Genomic DNA, 20,100 nt, shown 5'->3' with positions numbered 1-20,100 from the left:
AAGGGCACCTGCTTCTAATTTAAGCTCTATAAAAAGAATGTTATCTATGTAAGATATAAGAATTGGGTGTGGTTTACAAGTTTTCTCTAGTTAAACTAAATTGCTAACTAAATATCTGACCTCAGAAACCAGTTACTGAACAGTACTGAATACTGAGGTGTGTGGTATCAATGGATAGCATAAGTTGTTTGAATTGAGTATTTTAAATTGATGGATGATTTTGTAAAACCATTTAAAAATAAAGTATTACCACGAAAAAGTCAGATATATGCATGCAGGATGTTCAACCATTTTGCAGACTCTAGTTGCACTGGCTTATACCCTACATAGCATTGTGTGTGTGTGTGTGTGTGTGTGTGTGTGTGTGTGTGTGTGTGTGTGTGTGTGTGTGCACATGCCAGGGGTGGGGGGTTTCAGATCTTTAATAGGATTTCTTACTTATAATGGTAGATTATCATTAGGGACCTCTCCCGCCCGTGTAATCCAGAGTGTTAATGCCTATCAATTCTGCCCTGAATTCTGCATGATAAGAAGATATTTAGGTCAACTCTGCTGTCAAAAATAAGTCAATCCATGTGGCTGATTGTACTGAGCTGCTGATTTGGAGGTGAAGAAGCCATGCCTTATTGAGAGCAGAGTCCAGGAAGACTCTGTGCCAACTTGGAGCACCCTCTGCTGGCAAAGCTTTGCCATGCCACACACTCGCTGTTGCTTCTTCCTACTCTTAGAGCATGGGCATGATCTTGGATGAGAACTAACCTTATGATTTAGTCTCCTTTTATACTTAAAAAGTATACTTTTTATACTTTAAAAAGTACTGCAATTATAGCATAATATGATCATAGGTAAGGTACTTTAGAAAATTACAGGCATATCTTAATACCCAGTGCTAGATTTCAATATCCCTTGTGTATAGAAAGTAAAAATGAAACTTCCAGGTAGATCTTTTATACATTTCCCTTACTTGTTTTTTTGTTTTAAAAATGATTTTGATGTTTCACAATTGAAAATTTTGAAATAATCTGTAATTTTTTAAATAAAAATTTTTAGCATACTAACATGTTAAAGCCATTGCATTGTCTTACATTTTCTGACTTTTAGTGTTTTTATTATATTTCAGTAAAAATTTTCATGTAAATAAATCCTGCTAACCAGTCAGCAGGACGGGGCTATCCCTCTTGAACATATAGAATCAGCACAAGCTTTTCAGAAGCAGACCGGACACTTGACATATGCTTGGCTGCTGGCCTTGGCTCATGCATGGACACATGCTCTTGGCTGCTGGCCTTGACACATGCGTGGAGACATGTGCTTGCCTGCTGGCCTTGACACATGCATGGACACACGTGCTTGGCCGCTGGCCTTGACTCATGCATGGACATGTGCGCTTGGCTGCTTTTTGTGGAAGTTATGAAGAATGTCTTGGTGAGTGAAATATGTCAGAAAAGGCCAGGGCCAGTGTGTGAAGACCAGCATTTTGAGAAGACAAGTGCCACGGTGCTTTTCAAGCCAGCAGTAAGTGTACTTGCAGGAGCCATTCAGTCACTGTGATGAAGCCATGTCAGTGGGCATTGCTCTGCACATCAGGAGAGAAGTGGGCCTGCTTTGTGCTGTCCAGCATGAGACCCACTTGGAAGCCTTTTGTCTCCTGATTATATTCCTCCTTGAGTGTTGAAAGAAGTTTATGTCCTGTGTTTGGTACCCAGTACTTATACTGGAATGTTTTTGTTTATATCTACAGCATACAATGCTCATGTTTTCTTGTGTGTGTTTATACCAGTGGGTGTACACATGGAGGCCAAAGTTGATGCCGAGTGTTGGTCCTCATCACTTCTTCACCTTTGTATTTTGAGGCACATTTTCTCACTCGGCCCAGAGCACACTGATTCTACTTCCCTGCTGGCCAACAAGTCCAAGATTCTCCTGCCTCTCCCTTCCCAGCAGGGAGATTACAAAAATGTGCTGACACACCCAGAGCTTACATGGCTTCCAGAGATTGAGTGCAGGGCCTTACACTGACAATATGAGCAGTTTACCAACTTAGTATTCTCCCCAAGGCACCCCCCCATTTTCTTTTTTAAATGTAAATAACCAAAGAAAAGGCAATTCGTGTAACAAAGCCAAGATAAAAATCTTAAATTCTTAGTGAAGAATAGTCAAATTTTATTTGTAGATAAGAATATGGATTTTGAATTATTGTTTGGTAGTAGACCTGAATGTGTCACATAAATACAGAGTTTGATATTTTAACTTAAGATACATATACTATAATATTAAGCATTGCCACACTGATACTTATTTAGAGAGCTTTTAAAGCACAGATTATTGAGCCAATAGACAATAATGGCCCGAAGAAGCCCTTCTTATTTCGCAGATCACTGGGGCGGCAACAGTAATAGTCAGCTACATCGTCAACATGGCCAGCTGCATGGCTGCAGACAATTAAGACTTAGTAGTTCATATCCCAAAATGAATAAGCAAACAAACTTCAGGTGGCAAAAGGCTACCTCATTGTATCATTTTTTTTAATTTTAATAAATTTTATTAATTTTAATAAAATTTTAATAATTTTGTTTAATTTTAATAAAACAAAAACCTTCTGCTAATAGTTTAAGTCCAAGGATAGGAAGTTACTGATGTAAGATTCAGGTATTAGAGGTGATGGGCAACTTTCAGTTATTTAAATGCAAATGCAGATTCTTAAAACTACCTTTTGCTTCCTTAATATTGGACTAAACATGGTGGTTTCTTTCAAAGATGGTGAGATGGAATACAGGAATCCAGTTAGGTTCATGGCAGTTCTCCATCTGTGTTCTACTAAGTCTGAATGCAGAGACAATAGTTCCAAAAGAGCTGGAAACAAGATAGAAACAGCTACAGTTTCCTCTGTAAACATCTTCTTAAAGATAAACTTGTGTTCATGAAGTCTCAAATGAATTAGATATTTGATCAGGGGCTTATCTCTTTTGCAAATTGCACCTTTTTCATGAGGAAAACATAGGGCAAGTTAAAACATATAGTTTTCCTCAGGGGTGTAAATTGGCTCTTCGTAATTTCGTGATTATGAAATATTTCCATGTAAGGAATGCGAACACGAGGATCTTAGTGAATTAATAAGCATGCCATAATATTTTGATTCTTCTAATCTAGGGATGATGTTTCCAGCAGTTACTGCTGCTTCAGAGCTGTGTTTCATGTGGTCACGCTTTTTAAAAAAAAGGATAGAACCCAAGGCTTTAAAAAAAAAAACCCAGGCTTTATAACATACTGGTTTTGCTCCAGTTTGCTGTGCACATTGATTTCTTAGGAACTTAGTCTATGCAGGTACTGTTAACTTTGAGATGGATGGGAGTGGTACTGTTCTACAGAGATAAGGTCCGATTCTCATTCGTCCATGTGTTCATTAAAAAAAAAGAAAGAAAAAAAAACAACAACTGACTGATCTTTTCTTGATTAAGCCGGAGAACACCGTATTTACCCTTTATTGTTGGTATAAACCATTATTTTACTGAGAACCATTAGCTATTTAAAACTTGGTACATAAATTAAAGAGGAGCTAAATGGATTTGTGATCGTTGCCATTAGTAGCATTTTAGATTATACAGGCAATTATTGTGTTCATTATCCTAGAACAGCCCCTTTGCAGAGCCATTGTGGTTGTCTTAGGCATTATGCACAAATTTTCCCTTGGAGATTAAAATTTCCAGTAGCGTATTTAATTTTGTTATCACAGTTGTTTCAAATAAAACAAATATTATGACAAGTAGAAGAAAATTTGCTTTACTAATATAAGAACTTACAGTAAATGTTGAAAATTACTTCCTAGAGTATTTAATTTACCTTTTCTCATAGAGTCATAATTATTTCAAGTGATTAATAATATATCTTAAGGATAAAAAGGTTTTACAATCATAGCAGAAGGTCTGGTTTGTTCAGGTGTTTACATCAAAGCTGAAGGTGACACTTTATAAAAGCTGTAATTTTGTAGTTAGCTAGTTTTTCTTTGGAGTACTTTTTTGATTTCCTCTTAGCCTTTAGATGGAAAAACTTTTTAAAAAGTATTGCAGAGAAATTGAATATAAAAATATTACTAATTGAAAATGTTTGTTTTTTAAAACAAACTAGTACTGAAAACTGCCCTTTCCTATAATTTACCAGACTCAGGATTGCCATTCCAGTCCAAGAAGGACAGGAAAGGCACCCTGAAAACACATGAGGGACAACTGTCATGTTATCTGGGAGAGGGTGGCATCTGACCCTTCTGTACCTGTCATCATTACCTTCTTCTCTGGAGAAGGGAGCAGGAGAAGGGAGCATTTGGTTGCCTTCAAAATTGATATCCATTGGTCGGCAGTCAACTACATCTGTCTTGGTTAATTAGAAAGGTATTAATGCCTTGAATTATGTGCATATCCTATGCATGGGCTGCTTTGCTGTTTCTATTCTCAATGTGCATTTTTTCAAAGGAAACTTTGTATTTGTTTCTCGGAGGTTGTATGAGCTTTTGGTATTTGACTGCTATGATGCAGGGAAGAGTGAGAGAGGTAGTGGTTATGCATTTCGCAAGACAGTAATTCTTTATTTTATTACAAAAAAAAGGCCAACTCTGGAAGGCCAGATTAAATCACTCCTTTCACTTTTTAATGGGATTTGGATGAATAGAGTAAAATATGCACTTTGCATTCATTGATAGCATCTTTAGGTTGAGGTAATTGAGTCTTTTTTCCCTGACTGAATGAATAATGACTTCATCTGATCCTCAGTGAGGCCTGAAACTTAGAGCGCCTTTGTCACAGCAGAGAGAGCTGGGCTTTGAAACATGCTCTACTTCCCTGGCTTAATTTTTCTTCATTTTAATCCAAAACCCTATTTTTCTCAATAATTCAAGCATAAACTACGTAGTAGTGGAGTAGCGGAAATCGCCTGGTATTTGTCCTCCTTGTGCTGCTTTTTAAATGGAGCTGATAAATCAGCCACTGGGGTCTGAGCTGCCTCATTCTCAGGGGGGAAGCAGCACTGGGGACTTGTCGGGACTCTTAAATGCCATTCCTTTCACAGTGCTCAGTCTCTAGGGAAGTGGTCACCTCTCTGTTGCTGTGCAATACCTGAAGATGGGAAGGCTCTGATGGGCTTGGCGGTTCCCATATGACTCCCTGGGCTCTAAGGCAGTCCATCCACTGCTGAGAACTGGAGCTCATGCATGTAAAACTGTCAGTCTTTAGTCCATGGAGTGAGTTTCTGTTGAAATGAACTGCAGTGTGCAGAGGAAGCTCTGTGCCACTATGTCCTGTTGGTTACTAAAGAAGTGAGGTGACACCTGTGTCAATCTGGCATGTAGCGGTTTTTTTTTAAACCATTCTTGAAGAGAAGCCTCACATGATCATGGCGGGCAGGGAGTCCAAGTGAGTGCATGCTGCAGGTGTGCCAGGCATGCCCACAAGGGCAGAGAGGAGCCGCCTGCATCCTTGCAGCCCTGCAGCCCTGAGGCACCTGTGTGCAGCAGGTTGTTCTGTTGTTTGCCAGTTGTTCTCCTGGGTCCTGGGCAATGCCCCTCTTGTTTCTGTAGTGTTTACCAATGTAGTGCAAACATAAACCTGGACAGAGAAGGACACTGCATGTGAATATTCCTCTCTCATAAGGCATATCGTACTAACGGTCATTTTGGTTTTCCTAGTAGACTCTTTCTTGCAGGTAAAAAGGAATTCTCATAATTAACTCATTTTCATAACCTTAGAGTCTAGCACAAGGTGTAGGAAGTATGTAATTACTTGCTTAATTAGTTTTCTTTACAATTGCAGTTAATGAACTTTTGAGAAACTTGGGTTTTTTTCTTTCTAGCAATGGCTTCTCATGGCCTCATGAGTTTGTGGCAAAATTAATCAAAACTAAATTTAAACCAAATTATGAACTGTGGGAAAAGCTAATTTTCCAAGGCACTATAAAATACACCATATTAGCTTAGTTAATTCTCCAACTTTCACATTTAAGGGCTAGAGTTTTATTTTGTTTTTTTTTTTCTAATTAAGATCTTAGCAATCATATTCTCTTTCCCTCTCTTTCTCTTTATATTTCTTTCCTTTTTTCTCTCCCTCTCTGGACCACCCCACCCCTCCCCCATTTTCTTTCCTTTTTTTTAAAAACTGAGCCAGATTCAGGGGATGTTGAGGTGGACAGAGGGCTGCTTAGCCTGGTAGAACTTGTCCGCTGTTGACACTGCCTGAGTCAGGGGCAGCCAGTTGAGTTCTACACCCTGTGACCAGGCCACAGTAGGCAGAGGCTATGGTCTCGCCCAGTATTGTAGTGTGTACCGCAGTAACCTAACTCCTCCAGCTACCTTTACTCTATGGATACTTCCATAGAAGAGTTTGGTGCTGGTCCAGATGCAATGGCTTATGCCTACTTTTCAATACAGGGGAGGTAGAGGCAAGAAGATCAATGTAAGTTACAGGCAAGCTTGGTATGTGCAGGAAGTTCTAGGTCAACCAGGGCTATAGAGCAAGATCCTGCCGAACAGTAAATAAAAAAGAATTTCTTTTGCCTAGGCTAGTCCCCGAAGTCACACAGGTTATCTGAAGAGTAGCTGGTCGAAAGGTGACTGTAGAGTAGTGCAGATGGCATACCTGCTGTACTGACAGAGTTGCACTGTAGGACACCTCACACAGGGTCATGTTCTTCCCCTGCCTGTCAGGGAGCTCTGATCACTCCTCATTCTACAGCAACAAAATGGAGGCCCACTGGCCCAGGTTATACACTCAGGAGATAGAGTCCCTGTCTGAGTGGCAGGCTCCAGCATCCTCAGCTTCTGCATGCCTTCACTCCTCCCTCTCATACTGCAACTTCTCTGTGTTAACCAGCAGCATAAGGACCATGCCTCCCCTGCCCACACACTCTGCTGCTCTTGATCTTAATGGATGACATAGGGAGAAGCTATCCACAGACATCACCAGAGCTCAACTCACCAGAGGTAGAAATTGGTGTGGCACATTTCAGAAGAGCTGGGTTTGTGTTCGTATTGCTTTTAGGGCCAGGACTGTTTGGGTATCAGTGCTCCTAACTGCTTTCTTGGGTGTAATTTTCCTTACATTTATGTGCTCATCTAGAAATCAGTCCACAGCGTGAATTTCAGTGTAGTGTGTCACACTGCAACAATCAGAAGTCTGGGACTTGCCTAAATCAAGCAGGTTCTAATCCTAAAGTGACCTCCATGCCTGGCCTTTCTTTGTAAGTTCTTTTAGAGACTTTCAGTAAGGTGGACACACACTGTCCTATAACTGGGGACTCTGGAACTGAATGGAGGTGTGCAAAGACACTTGAGTGACAACAGGGGTGCCTGTCTGATCTGGCATGACACAGAAGATGGACCGTTTCTGCCCATAGAGTAGTTTTGATGTAGTGCTGGTCATGGAGAAGGATACCCATGCCCTGCTTTTGTAACTCTTGATCTTGTTGTCATCATTGGAGTCATCCTGTCACCCACACAGCGGATTTGGCTGTGCTGGTTGAGTTGTCTGCTCTGTTCTACGGTTCTACCAACAGGCCCTCCCTGAGAATGCACTACAGGTTACAGTACACTTTCAAAAATTCTGCCTGAATCTATGAGAGGCTTGTCAAGAGAAAATTAAATATTTTGTTTTGCATTATTATAAAGACTATTGAAAATTTTCATTTTCTCAAGTCATCATTTTCATGTATTCTAATCAGGATACTAGGGATGGGGTAGGTTGAGCCATGTATTAATGCTATGTTGCTTTGTTTTTTTTTTTTCTTTGTTTTTTTCAGGTTGGTTTGCTGGATCTTGAACTCAATCAGCTGACAAAGGCGCTATTTCTGGCTTTAGTTGTTCTTTCTGTTGTTATGGTAACCTTACAGGGATTTGCAGGTCCATGGTACCGGAATCTTTTTCGGTTCCTCCTTCTCTTTTCCTACATCATTCCCATAAGGTAGGTTTAAAATTAAAAGAAGACAAATGTCTCATTTCATAATGTCTGACTCTGATGAAAGAAGTTACACAGTCAAAGCTGTAGAGGGAAGGGGTCAGGAACCCAGGTGAAGGTAGCAGGTCATCTGTCGAAGTGCAGTTTAGGACATGACTAACTTTGCTCGAGTACTTTAAAGATTGCCACTTTTCCTGCTTTAGTAATGCTGTCTTAAAGTTGAAAGATACCTTTTGTTCAAACATAAATATGAATCTAAGGAGAGAATTTTTGCAAATTGCTGGTTGCTATTCTGTGACCATTGCTCAAGGGTCTTTGTGCATTGTTGACGTTTAAAGTTACTTATATTTAAAAGCCAGGCCTAGTGGTGTATGTCTGTAGTCCTCCAAGGCCTGACTGCATAGCAAGACGCTGTCTGAAAAACCAAGCAAACAGGTGCTGCTGTTTAAAGGAGGGTCTGATCAGTCTGCCAATAGATAAAATGCTGACTGATGCGCTCTTTGAAAGGAACTGTTTTTCAAAATGATAAGCAGTACAACGAGATTGGTATGTAAACAGTTAATATTCAGAACCTATTTAAAGACTCATTTGTAATATGAGCAGTCTCAAAAAATTATATCTTTAAAAAGCAGCCCTTAGTGTGTTTGTGTGTGTATGCTTACTCATATAAGAGACTGAGAATTTTCATGTGAATAAAACTTGTTAGTTGTGAATCTTAACTAATCATCACTTGTAATGTCAGTTAAGGTGACACTGTCACAGGCAGTGACAGGTTCTTAGATGCCATTGCCATTGTGATCCTGACTCACTGCTCATGTAGACATTCCTCACTTTTTGACAGTCTCAAAGCCAACCAGCTCTGTAACTTTTGGCCTTGGGATAAGCATGTACTAGATTATCATTGTTGTCAAGCAAATTCTGTCTCCAAGCCTTGCCTGATACATAGACCAGGCTTGCCTTCACCTCTCCAAGAATAACCTATGACTGTTTACCTATTAAGCTCCTTCCACCTAGCTGTGCTGTCTACCCAAGTACCCACGATTATGTCATTGAGATGTCACCTAAGTACGCCCCTCAGGCCTTACAAAAGTCCCACCACACAATTACTGGTGCTTGCTGTCCTGTGAGTGACAGCAGTCCTATGTGGGTCTGTGCTGATGCCTGCCTTTTTTGTTGACATGCTTCTCTTGCAGTAAGCTCTATAAGGGATAAAGACTGTTTGAATAACCGCTTGGTATCCAGTGCCAGAGCCAGGTGACACAGTGTGCATGAAGGGCTCCTGGACATGCCTGATTTGGGAAATTACATATGTACAAATTATCACAGATACCATGTATGCTCATATTGAATATTGAATACTTTGTCCCCAAAGACCTACTAGGTAGTGCAAGTAACAAGAGTATAAGTGTGTTGTCATCTGTCTGTATTATTCAACAATTATGACAGAATTTATTCACATGTGCAGATTCTTCCAGTATTTCTTAGTTAGAACCCTTTCAACCAGTGGCTTGCATTGATTTCAGTACCGTCCACTGCCTCCTTCTACCTCCCCCACCGTCCCCCTCCTTCTCCCCCACCGTCCCCCTCCTCCTCCCCTTCCTCCTCCTCCACCGTCCTCCTCCTCCTCCCCCCCACCGCCCCCTCCTCCTCCTCCACCGTCCCCCTCCTCCTCCCCCACCATCCCCTCCTCCTCCTCCACCATCCCCCTCCTCCTCCATCATCCCCCTCCTCCTCCTCCATCATCCCCCTCCTCCTCCACCATCCTCCTCCTCCACCATCCCCTTCCTCCTCCACTGTCCTCCTCCTCCCCTTCCTCCTCCTCCACCGTCCTCCTCCTCCTCCACGGTCCCCCTCCTCCTCCTCCACGGTCCCCCTCCTCCTCCTCCACCGTCCCCCTCCTCCTCCTCCACCATCCTCCTCCTCCTCTACCATCCTCCTCCTCCTCCTCCACGGTCCCCCTCCTCCTCCTCCACTGTCCCCCCCTCCTCCTCCACCGTCCCCCTCCTCCTCCTCTACCATCCTCCTCCTCCTCCTCCTCCACGGTCCCCCTCCTCCTCCTCCTCCACCATCCCCCTCCTCCACCATCCACTGCCATACCCTACCTAGTGTGCCTCTTCCCCCTGTCTGTTTCCCTCCACTCTTATGTGTACACTGATCTCCTCTTGCACATACCCACTGTGGACATCAGCCAAAGAGTAAACACACTTGTTCAGGGTATAAAGAAGTATGTGGCCCCTGCTTAGGAACTCCAGCTTAGGCCAGCTCCACTGTAGTGCCCAGTTATGGAAGGAAGAATTACTCTTGGACGAGGCTGCACAGGTCCCAGACAGAGGCTAAAACTGTACCTACTTTAAGAGAATAGAATGGCAGGCTTTTTTCTATAGGAAAAATGATGCTAACTTCCAGACTCCTTGGTAGACACTTTGAGATATAACCACTTAAGGTATGTTAGACTATACATTCATTTTTATCTGAGCTTAATGGCAAAACCTTTTAAGACTTCTTCTGCACTTACCTCCAGAGCCTCATAACACTTATTTGTGTTATTGTTTGCATGATGTGATCAGTTATAAATGTTCCCTGTGTGCTTAGAAGTATTTGTATCTCTGGAGTGAATTGTACAGATGTCAACAGATGGATGGCTTCCTGTTAAAGGAAATCTCCCTAACTTTTTAAGTACATCTCTTACCATGATTGTGGTTTTATTAATTTCCAGGGTTCATTTGTGTATTTTAAGGCTATGCTATTATACGTTTACAGACTTAGAATTGTTTTTTTTTTTCCTTTGTAGGGAATGAAAAGTTTCTAGATATAGTGTGTAGCTAGGTATTTTTGTTTTTCAGTCCTTTGTGAGTTTTACTTTTTATGTAGTTAAATGACTTGTCTGCTTCTAACACTTGTTTTAACTTTATTTGTCCTACCTCTATTTTTGTGCCCTTTTGAATTTTTAAATAGTCCCTTCTATCCATGTAATTCTTTGTATTCTGTTGTGTAGCTTCCCTAGAAGTGTTACCCTGTACATATAAAACGCCTTATCATTGCTTTTCTTTAAAAGACCTTAAAGTTCACGGTAATGTGGCCCCATTAATACACACACAGTGATATTCTACTTGTATTTAGACCTCCTGTTCTATGCATCTGTCTGTTCTTCTTGTTCATACTCAAGGCTTGCAGGCAACCTCTGGGGCTTGAATTTCTCTTCTCCACAGTATCCGGGAGTGGGAAGTTCTAATAGTGAGTCACTCTGCATATCCAGGACAGATAGAAGGATAGGCTTGAAGCAGTGACATTTACAGATTATTATTTATGTGGTTATGTTTGAAATAAGACTTGAAAATATTTTTATTGCTTATGATCTTTTTTATTCATAATTAAAACAATGAGAAGCGGGTATGGGTGTGACATAGGCAGCAATTAGTGCAGCAGGCTCAATTGGATAGTACAAATGCACAAACAAACCAATGTTCTGTCCCCTTTGTTTCCTTTCCTCTTTTCTTATAGCCCACTGTAATGGTCACTTTGTTGTCAACCTGACACAAACTAGGGTCACATAGGAAAGGGGAACTTCAATTGAGAAACTGTCCTCATCAGCTTGGCCTCTAGGCAAGTCTGTGGGGGCATTTTCTTGATCAATGATTAATATGTAAGGGTTCAAACTATTGTGGACAGGACCACCTACTCAGGGGTGTCCTGGTTTGAATGATTAAACAAGCTAAGTAAGGCAGTTAGTGGACTGCTGCGGTGCCTGCCTCTAGGTTCCTGCTTGAGTCTCTGCCCCGACTTCCCTCACTGATGGATTGTGATGTGAACAAGTAAACTGAGTAAACATTTCCTTCTTCAAGTTGCTTTTTGGCAACGGTGTTTATCACAGCAATAAAAAGCCAACCAGGACACTTGCTGACCACACAGCTGTGCCTGGTGATGACAAATACCAAAGAAGACAACAAAGTGTTCTAGCAGAGGAAGGGAACGCCTAGGATGCCCGGCGCTGCCTGCCTGCTTTGCACTACCCTGTTAAGAGAAGCTATTTCCTTGAGAGAAGCCTTCCCGCCAGCCTGGTTCTAGAGCTGCATCAGTCCCAAATAAACACACAGGAGGCTATATTAATTATGAAGCTGTTGGCCTTGTTTGTTTCTTACTGGCTAGCTCTGACTTAAGTAATTACCCCATAATTGTTAATCTAAGTATGCCTCTTACCGGAGAATAGTTCCGGGATCCTACCCCATGGCGTTACATCTCGAACTCTCTTGTGTTTCTCCTTCCCAGAATCCTCCTGGACTCGTAGTCCCTCCTATCTTGGTTCCCTATAGGCTCAACAGTACTTTATTGACAAATGCACAGGACTTCCCCCAACACTACCCTCTGCCTGTCTTCTCCATCCTCACTTGTGCAGGGCACCTGCGCTCCCCTATTCACAGTGGCGTTTCCCCGCCTTTTTGGGGTGATTCTCAAGATTTTCTTTCTTGTGACCTTCCTTTGGGTTGATTTGATTTTAACCTGTCTGTAATGTGCTGTCGTGTTACATTCGAGACACTTCTGTTTGAGTGGAAGGAAGGTTAAAGGAGCTTTTCTTCTCAGCTCTGGAGCACCTCTCGTGGGATCTGGACTGTCATTTACAGACTGTCTTTTATCCCCTTCGTTAGGAAAATACCAACATAAAGTACTTACCCTATTTTTCTTTTATTCATTTAGTAGAGAAAGCTAGTTATTTTAACAGAATTATGCCTTAGGAGGATTGTTGGAACTAAAGTGATTTCTGTTGTTTTATATTTAAATACATGAATTTGTAGTGAAAATGGAAAATATCTATTAAGAAAATAAATGCAGTCTCACTACATATAACTATGTAAAACCTTTAAGTGTTTAATACTGGGGAAATGACCCAGGGGGTCAAGTGCTTGCTGCTTAACCACGAGGACTGAATTGGGTGTGGCACTGAGCCCTGGAGAAAGGAAGATCCCTCGGGCTCCCTAGCCAGTCCCTCTTACCCAAACCACAAGTTCCATGTTCAGTGAGAAGCATAGTCTCTGAAAATAGGGCCAGAAAGTAATAGAGGAAGACAGTGTTGGCCCTTACCCCACAAGCACACATGCAGTACACACACATACACACACAAACTCTTACCCTTTTATGTGTTTAGATAAAAATATGAATGTGTGCATATGCTTCTTTGTGTATACATCTTTGTACATGCGTATATGCATGTACCAGCATACACTCCTATTTCAGATTCTGTAGTCTTTTAAAATACCTACTCACAAAATGATGATAACACCATGCTGTCTACACTCCCTCCTGCTCTGGTGTTTTGGTGAGCATGTTTAGCATGTTGAGCCAGGTCTACAGAGCCTGACTAGAGTGTTGTAACCTTACCTCTCCCCAGCTTACCACACACATGCCCACTGCAACACAATACACTACCTTGTTCTGCACACCTGGGCCTGCAGTCTTACCAACTTAGCAGAAGGAATTAGAGCTAGAGTGTGAAAAGCACAGGCAGCCTATTTAGAGAACTGCAGTTTGCCTTTAGTGAAAATGAGTTTGTTTTCCTGTTGCCAAGTTTCTACAAAATTAGGATAACCTTTCATTTTAGAGCTTAAATGTGCTTTTGAACTTTTAAATATATGTTATTTTGCAAAGTATGAAAATCTAGGAAGTAAAGTGCTTTTTGTCTTGTGTCCTAAGAACCAAAAAACTTTAAAATTTCTAAAAGTTAAGAATTTTAATAAAATTATTGAAAATAAATTTATTAAAATATTTTTTGTTGTTTTTACGAGACAGGGTTTCTCTGTATTGTTTCGGAGGCTATCGGTCCAGCCCGGCTTCGAACTCAGAGATCCGCCTGCCTCTGCCTCCCGAGTGCTGGGATTAAAGGTGTGCACCACCACCGCCCGGCCTATTAAAATATTTTTAAAACAAATAATTTGTAAGCTACTTGATAAAATTTACACTATCTTTTTTGTTTGTTTTGTGGTTTTTTGAGATCATATTTAATTAGAACATTTCTGTCATTCCAAGATATTACATGATACAACTTTTGTTTTATGAATCTAAAATGGACATGTCAATCTGTGCCTGTCTCCTTCCATGAAGAAAGCAGCAGGACTGCTCAACATGGCAGCACATGTAGGCCCGAGAGATAGCTTGGGTCAGGTTTTCCCTGTTCCGTGTGTGTTCTCCCCAGATGGTTTAAAATGCCCCATGTTCTAATTGATAATCCAAACCCTGACTGCTCAGTGCTGAGTCAAAGAGACTTTTGCTTCTGCAAAAGGCATACATGAGCAAGAGAGGCAAGAATGCTGTAGACAAAGAGATAATTATATCCCTTCTGAGGCGCACTTAGAACCTCTTGTGCAGGCAGTGTCTTTCTTGGAGCACTGAACTGCAAGGGCTGCTTGCTGTTGGCAGAAGACAGAGTTTCTCTTTCATTTTGCGTATGTCACCGAGTCAGCACATGTGGGAGGCTTCTCAGCAAAATGCTGAGAGCGGCAGTGGAGGGGCGTTCCTCTTACTCCATATCCTCCTCTCCACATAAGTCGTCGCCAGAGCTTTTGAGCTTAGCTATTCTGACAGGTGTAAGGTGGTAGGTATCTCAGAGTCCCTGATGGCTAAGGATGTTAATTTAGCATTTCTTTAGATGTCTTTCAGTCATTTGAGTTTCTTCTGTTCAGAGTTCTCTGTTTAGATCTGCTCCCCATTTTTAAATTGGATTAGTTGGTATTTTGATGCCTATTTTTTTTAGTTATTTATATATTTGGATATCAGCCCTCTGTCAGATATGAGGTTGGTAAAGATCTTTTCCTATTCTGTAGGCTATGGTTTTGTCTTTTTGTTTGTTTGTTTGTTTGTTTTTTTGAGACAGGGTTTCTCTATATTGCTTTGGAGGCTGTCCTTGAACTCATTCTGTAAACCAGGCTGGCCTCGAACTCACAGAGATCCACCTACCTCTGCCTGTGGTTTTGTCTTATTTGCCATGTCCTTTGCCTTCTCAGTTTTAGGAGGTCCCATTTATTAGTTGCTGCTCTCAGTGTCTGTGCTACTGGTGCTCTGCTTAGAAAGAGGCCTCCTATGCCTATGTGTTCAAATGTATTTCCCACTTTCTATTCTGTCAGGTTCAATGTAGCTGGATTTACGTTGAGTTCTTTGATCCACTTGGATTTGAGTTTTGTGCATGGCAATGTATATGGATCTATCTGCAGTCTTCTACATATTGACATCCAGTTATGCCAGCACCATTTGTTGTAAATGCATTCTTTTCCCCACTGTGTAATTTTAGCTTCTTTGTCAAAAATTAGGTGTTCATAGGGTTTCCAATTTGATTGAATTTGTCCACTTGCCTGTTTTTATGCCAAATGTTTTTGATACTATAGCTCTATAGTCTAGTTCAGTTGTCAGGGTTGCACTACAAAGACTTGTACCCACTGAGCCATCCTGCTTGACCCAAGGTCTACTTCCATTTGAAACCTTGATTGACGCTGGAATCAAGTCTGCCTTTAGTAAGAGATCATAGAAGTAATATATGTTAAAATTAGAAACTGATTCAAGTTGTAATGTACATCAAACATGTTAGTCTGATTTCCTCCACCTCGAACATAGAAGACAGTTGCCAGAATTTAGGAGCATGAGTTAGCAGAAGGTCATGTTAATTAGAATGTACACATTAAGCAGAAAGGTTGATCTGTAGTGGTGTTTGCTAGTAGGAAGACTGCTGGGAACAGTGATGCAGGATTTCAAGTTCAAGACATGGACTACACATTTAACTGGGATTGGTGGCACAGGGCTGTAATTCTAACAATTAGCTACTCAGGAGGCTGAGGCAGGAGGATAAAGAGTTCAAGACCTACCTAAACTATAACACAAATTCTAATCCAGCCAGGGCATTTAGAGAGCCCCTGGCTAAAACTGGAGGTAGAGCCAGTGGCTGTGGATGGAGCTCAGTGGTGGAGCACTTTGAGCAGGAAGGTGAGGAAGTGGCCTTGCTCACTCTTGTCCTCTTCATTCTCAGGTGTGTTGAGTCATCTGAGCCTAGAGGTCCCTCAGGCAACAGTGTTGACCCAAAGCCCAGGAGGGACTCAGCTGGTCCTGAGATGACAGTGTTAGCTGTGTTGTGTGCATGGAGTTGATGCTGTGTGCTGCTGCCTGCAGTCTGTCCTCAGAATGAAAAATGCAGGAAGATTTCAGATAACTGTCAGTGCCCTCCAGTCTTGGCTCATAGGAGATGGTTTTGATTACATTTGGTAAAAGTTCTGATGAAATGGCTTCTCTTTGCTTTTGCTCAGATTAAAATCGGCATGTGAATTATTTCAGGTAGATTCGTTTCCCAAGGAGAATTGCGTGTGTTTCTCACATAGGCTGGGGACTGGGCTCACCTGGCAATGATAAGTGCTGGGGTTTAATTGTAACAAATTAGAGCTTAAATATAGCAAGCATCCTGGGGCCTAAATGGAATTGTATTGTGTATTTTGGGAAAAATGCACTTGAAATTTATTTAGACTCTGAGTTTCTTCTTCAGGTATTTGTAGCCGTAGGATTGGACTGTTTGAACAAAAATAAGCTGTCACAAAGGCATCTTGAAATCCACCTCAAATTTCCTATGATTGCAAAACTGAACATTTTCATATATGTTCTGTTGGCAGTGTCCCTGAAGGACTACTTGTCTGAGGTGTTTTCATACAGTGTGATAGGAAAAGTGGTGTTTTTGTCCAGGCTCGGTGAGCCAGTTGAACGCAGATTGCTATGTTCTACTTGGAATAGGCCTGTGGTTAGCAGGGTCACGACTGCTAAGTCAGCAGTAGAATGGATTTGCAGTGCATCTGGTATCTGCTGCCGTCTAATATGTTTCTGTAATCATGTGGTTCATAGATTATGGAGCATGACAGAGTTGTCACCTCCCTGGATAAAGGTCTATACATTCAGGGCATTACTAAGTAAAGCCAGTATAGTGAGAGTCATTACTCAGCTACCATAGTGTGGGAGTGTCTTAGAGGCTTAGTATTAAGAACAAATTGTTGCTTTAGTATTTGACCAGATTCACAGCATGAATTATGGTACATGTGGAGCTGAAATTCCTTGTGTGGGAGTGTTGTCCTATTTGAGACATTTTGCTAAATCGTTTTGGGTGATGATTGTGTGTCCTATGCTCCTTACACCATTTTATACTGTAAAAGGTGTTCATTCTCTTTGCCACTAGCAGCTACTGTTCTGAATGTTCTTTGAGTGATGTTTGTATTCAACCTAACATGGTCCAGGAGTAATTACTTACAATATTCCATGAACTACCACACTCTTGTTAATCCTCAACAACATAAATTGTTCATGGTTTGAAAAGAACATTGCACAGAAGAATTTTGGTGAGCTTCTTTGGTTCCTGACACCCTGAGCCTGCTGACAGACTCTAGGCTGAGGACAGAAAGCAACAGCCAGTGAAGGATGACATTTTCCAAAACAGATGACTGTGCTTTTCCAGTGTGCAGGTCTCTGAACCAAGGGACGAGAGCTATGAAAAATTATAGGCAGCTGTCCAATCTCCCTGCTGTGTTTTGGGTGTGTCTTCCCTTACTGGCCTACCTCACCCACTCAGTTCTCTCTCAACTTCTGCCTGTGCTTATTTCAGCAGGGGCCTGTGGTCTTTCTCTCTCTTGTACAGTCCCAATCAATCAGAATCTAAGGGGGAAATGTTTTTGCATTTGCCCCCTTTATCCTGCACCTCCCTTCCAGTTAATGTGATTTCACATCATTGACACAAATGTCCCTTACACTCCTTGATACTTAATATTAAGTAATTTGGCAGCTTCTCACAGATCCTGGGCTGCAGACCCACGCAATGGTAGACCTGCATTGGGCCACAGGGCCTTCCAGGAATGCCAGTTACTATTCTTTCCGCTTCAGGACTGTTGCCATCTGTTAGTTTGCTTTACTCTTTTAACAAGGGTATAAGTAGCCAAAAGATGGGGAGGTGCAGGCTGGAAAGAGATGCACAAGTAATGCCAATTAACAGTTTTCCTTCCAATTAGAGTAATTCCTATGATTTTTAAGGTGTGAACCCTACAGATAGATTAATGAAGTTATACTAACTGTATGCTTCTTAAGTTATGCATTTACCACTGACTGATTCCTGAATACTGTTTTTCAAAAATGTATTTATTAATAGGTTGAACCATATGAATTACCATGCTGATATGTCATAAATGGTTGACGAATAGCAGTTTCATCCCTATGGTTTACACAGTCTTGTCTACTGAGATTCCACAGTTTTAATTACGGAGAGATGAACATGTTTGAGTTGGTACATAGTAGGTGTGCTGAAACTATTTCCTCCACTGGGAAGTTTTAAGATGTGTTCTTATATAGCCACCCTTTAATAAAGCCTGGAAGACCTTCCAGAGACCATCTATTACAATATTTTATATAGAGACTTGAAATATATAATATTATAAAATATGTAATACCACTAAGAAGCAAACTGCCTATTCCAGATGCCTTCAAGACCCATTTCACATATTTTCAGAGAAGTAACCCTTGCTTGATTTCGCTGAGCATATGTATTTCCCTCTTTACGCCCACAGTGCTCTGTATGGTAATGGGATACTTAGAACCAGTTGCTTGATTCTCTTGTCGCTCATACTGTAACTCATGTGAAAGGAATTATCCTCTCAACTATTACCTGAAACATTATCTAGAGTCTAAAAGCATTTGTTTACTTAAATATGCACAAATCGTTTAATTTAAAGTCTGAAATCTAGTGTCATTTATTTCTACATAAAGTGTGTGTGTAAATATGTTGGGTGTGGACATGCTGAATAGGTCCGGAAGCACTGACCATCATGGTGGTTTCACTTGGCAGTCTGCGGGTAAACTTGGACATGGGCAAAGCAGCATATGGATGGATGATTATGAAAGATGAGAATATTCCTGGTACAGTTGTTCGGACCAGCACAATACCTGAGGAACTTGGACGCCTGGTATACCTACTGACAGACAAAACAGGTACTGTTGACTTGTCTTTGTCTTTCAGTGGACCACATAGCATCAAAACTATTCTGTTTACACATTATGTATGTCCTAATTGAATACTGAATTTATAGGTCTTTGTACTCTACCTTTGAAAACTGTTTGTATGATTGAATCTCCATTCTCTCTCTTCACAGTTAGTGAGATGTAACTTTGCTATAGCTTTACATGACTTATTTTTGCATTTTGAATTTTATAGAATCTCACATATTTTTTTCTCAGACTATTACCTCTGTAGTGACTTAAGAGCAAAACTTATTTGTTTATTGTATGACCCTTGAGTTGTTAGAAGTTGTGTAATTCAGTGTTTTAACAATAGCATCCTGCTATACAGATTATTATACCTATTTATCCCATTCTGTAGCTTCATTTTTATTTTGTCCTTATTTTTGTTTTTTCTATTAAAGAATTCTTAATCAATCTATAATGTACTAATAAAAGATAATGATTTAAATTTCTAGTGTTAGTGAACTAGAAGTAAAAACAACATATATAGCATAATTAAATAAAACATGTACCAAGCATAGTTCAGCATCACCTTTGCTTAGTGTCGGTTTATAATTGAACTACAAAGAATACAGATACATGCATTACATATTTTAACACTGTTATAGAACGATTTCCATTTGAAAAAGGGTAAGAAATAGAAGTTGGTATATAGCCAGGAAAGATTAGAAGTAGGTGTGTAACCAGGAGCGAACACATATTTATAGATGTGACAACCAAATGGTCAACTGATAACTAATTAAAATATTAAATCAGTAAAATGTCAGATTGCAGGGTAAAATACTCAGAACAGTCTGTTTAGGTATAAGTGGAAAATAAAACTCCCATTCATGGTAATATGCATTTATCAAACATGTGGATATGAACCTAAGGACTGGATGGGTGTGTGTGAAAAATGACATTGCTGAGAAATACAACGAAACATCTGATAAATATGTATTCAGTATTCTACATATTTGTCAGCTCCCATGTGGAATACTCAGGGTCCAGTTTGGGGACACTTACTTGGATTTCAGTACAGTAGCGGGTGGAGAAAATCAAGAAAAGATGGTGCTGGTAAGTGCAGATGACTCACTCAGGACTATAAAGGGTTCTGCTTCAAGAAACTAGACTGAGGAAATGGTTAGGAGTTTCCATTCCCAATTCCAGT

General features: G+C 40.7%; 1 protein-coding gene across 4 annotated transcripts in view; it reads left to right on the top strand.

Annotated features, from left to right (window-relative positions):
• Positions 1-20,100, top strand: part of Atp9b (ATPase phospholipid transporting 9B (putative)) — a 195,689-nt gene that overhangs the window by 113,336 nt on the left and 62,253 nt on the right. For all 4 annotated transcript variants that reach the window (XM_040757788.1, XM_040757790.1, XM_040757789.1 and 1 more), the window contains exons 12-13: positions 7,780-7,940; positions 18,778-18,920. In XM_040757788.1, coding sequence (XP_040613722.1) covers positions 7,780-7,940; positions 18,778-18,920 — 304 coding nt within the window. The remainder of the gene's footprint in view (positions 1-7,779; positions 7,941-18,777; positions 18,921-20,100) is intronic.

Source organism: Mesocricetus auratus, unplaced genomic scaffold (genome assembly GCF_017639785.1).
Source record: "Mesocricetus auratus isolate SY011 unplaced genomic scaffold, BCM_Maur_2.0 Super-Scaffold_100015, whole genome shotgun sequence".
Taxonomy (NCBI): Eukaryota; Metazoa; Chordata; class Mammalia; order Rodentia; family Cricetidae; genus Mesocricetus; species Mesocricetus auratus.
The sequence above is the reverse complement of the archived record's forward strand: the minus strand, read 5'-3'. Positions and strand labels throughout refer to the sequence as shown.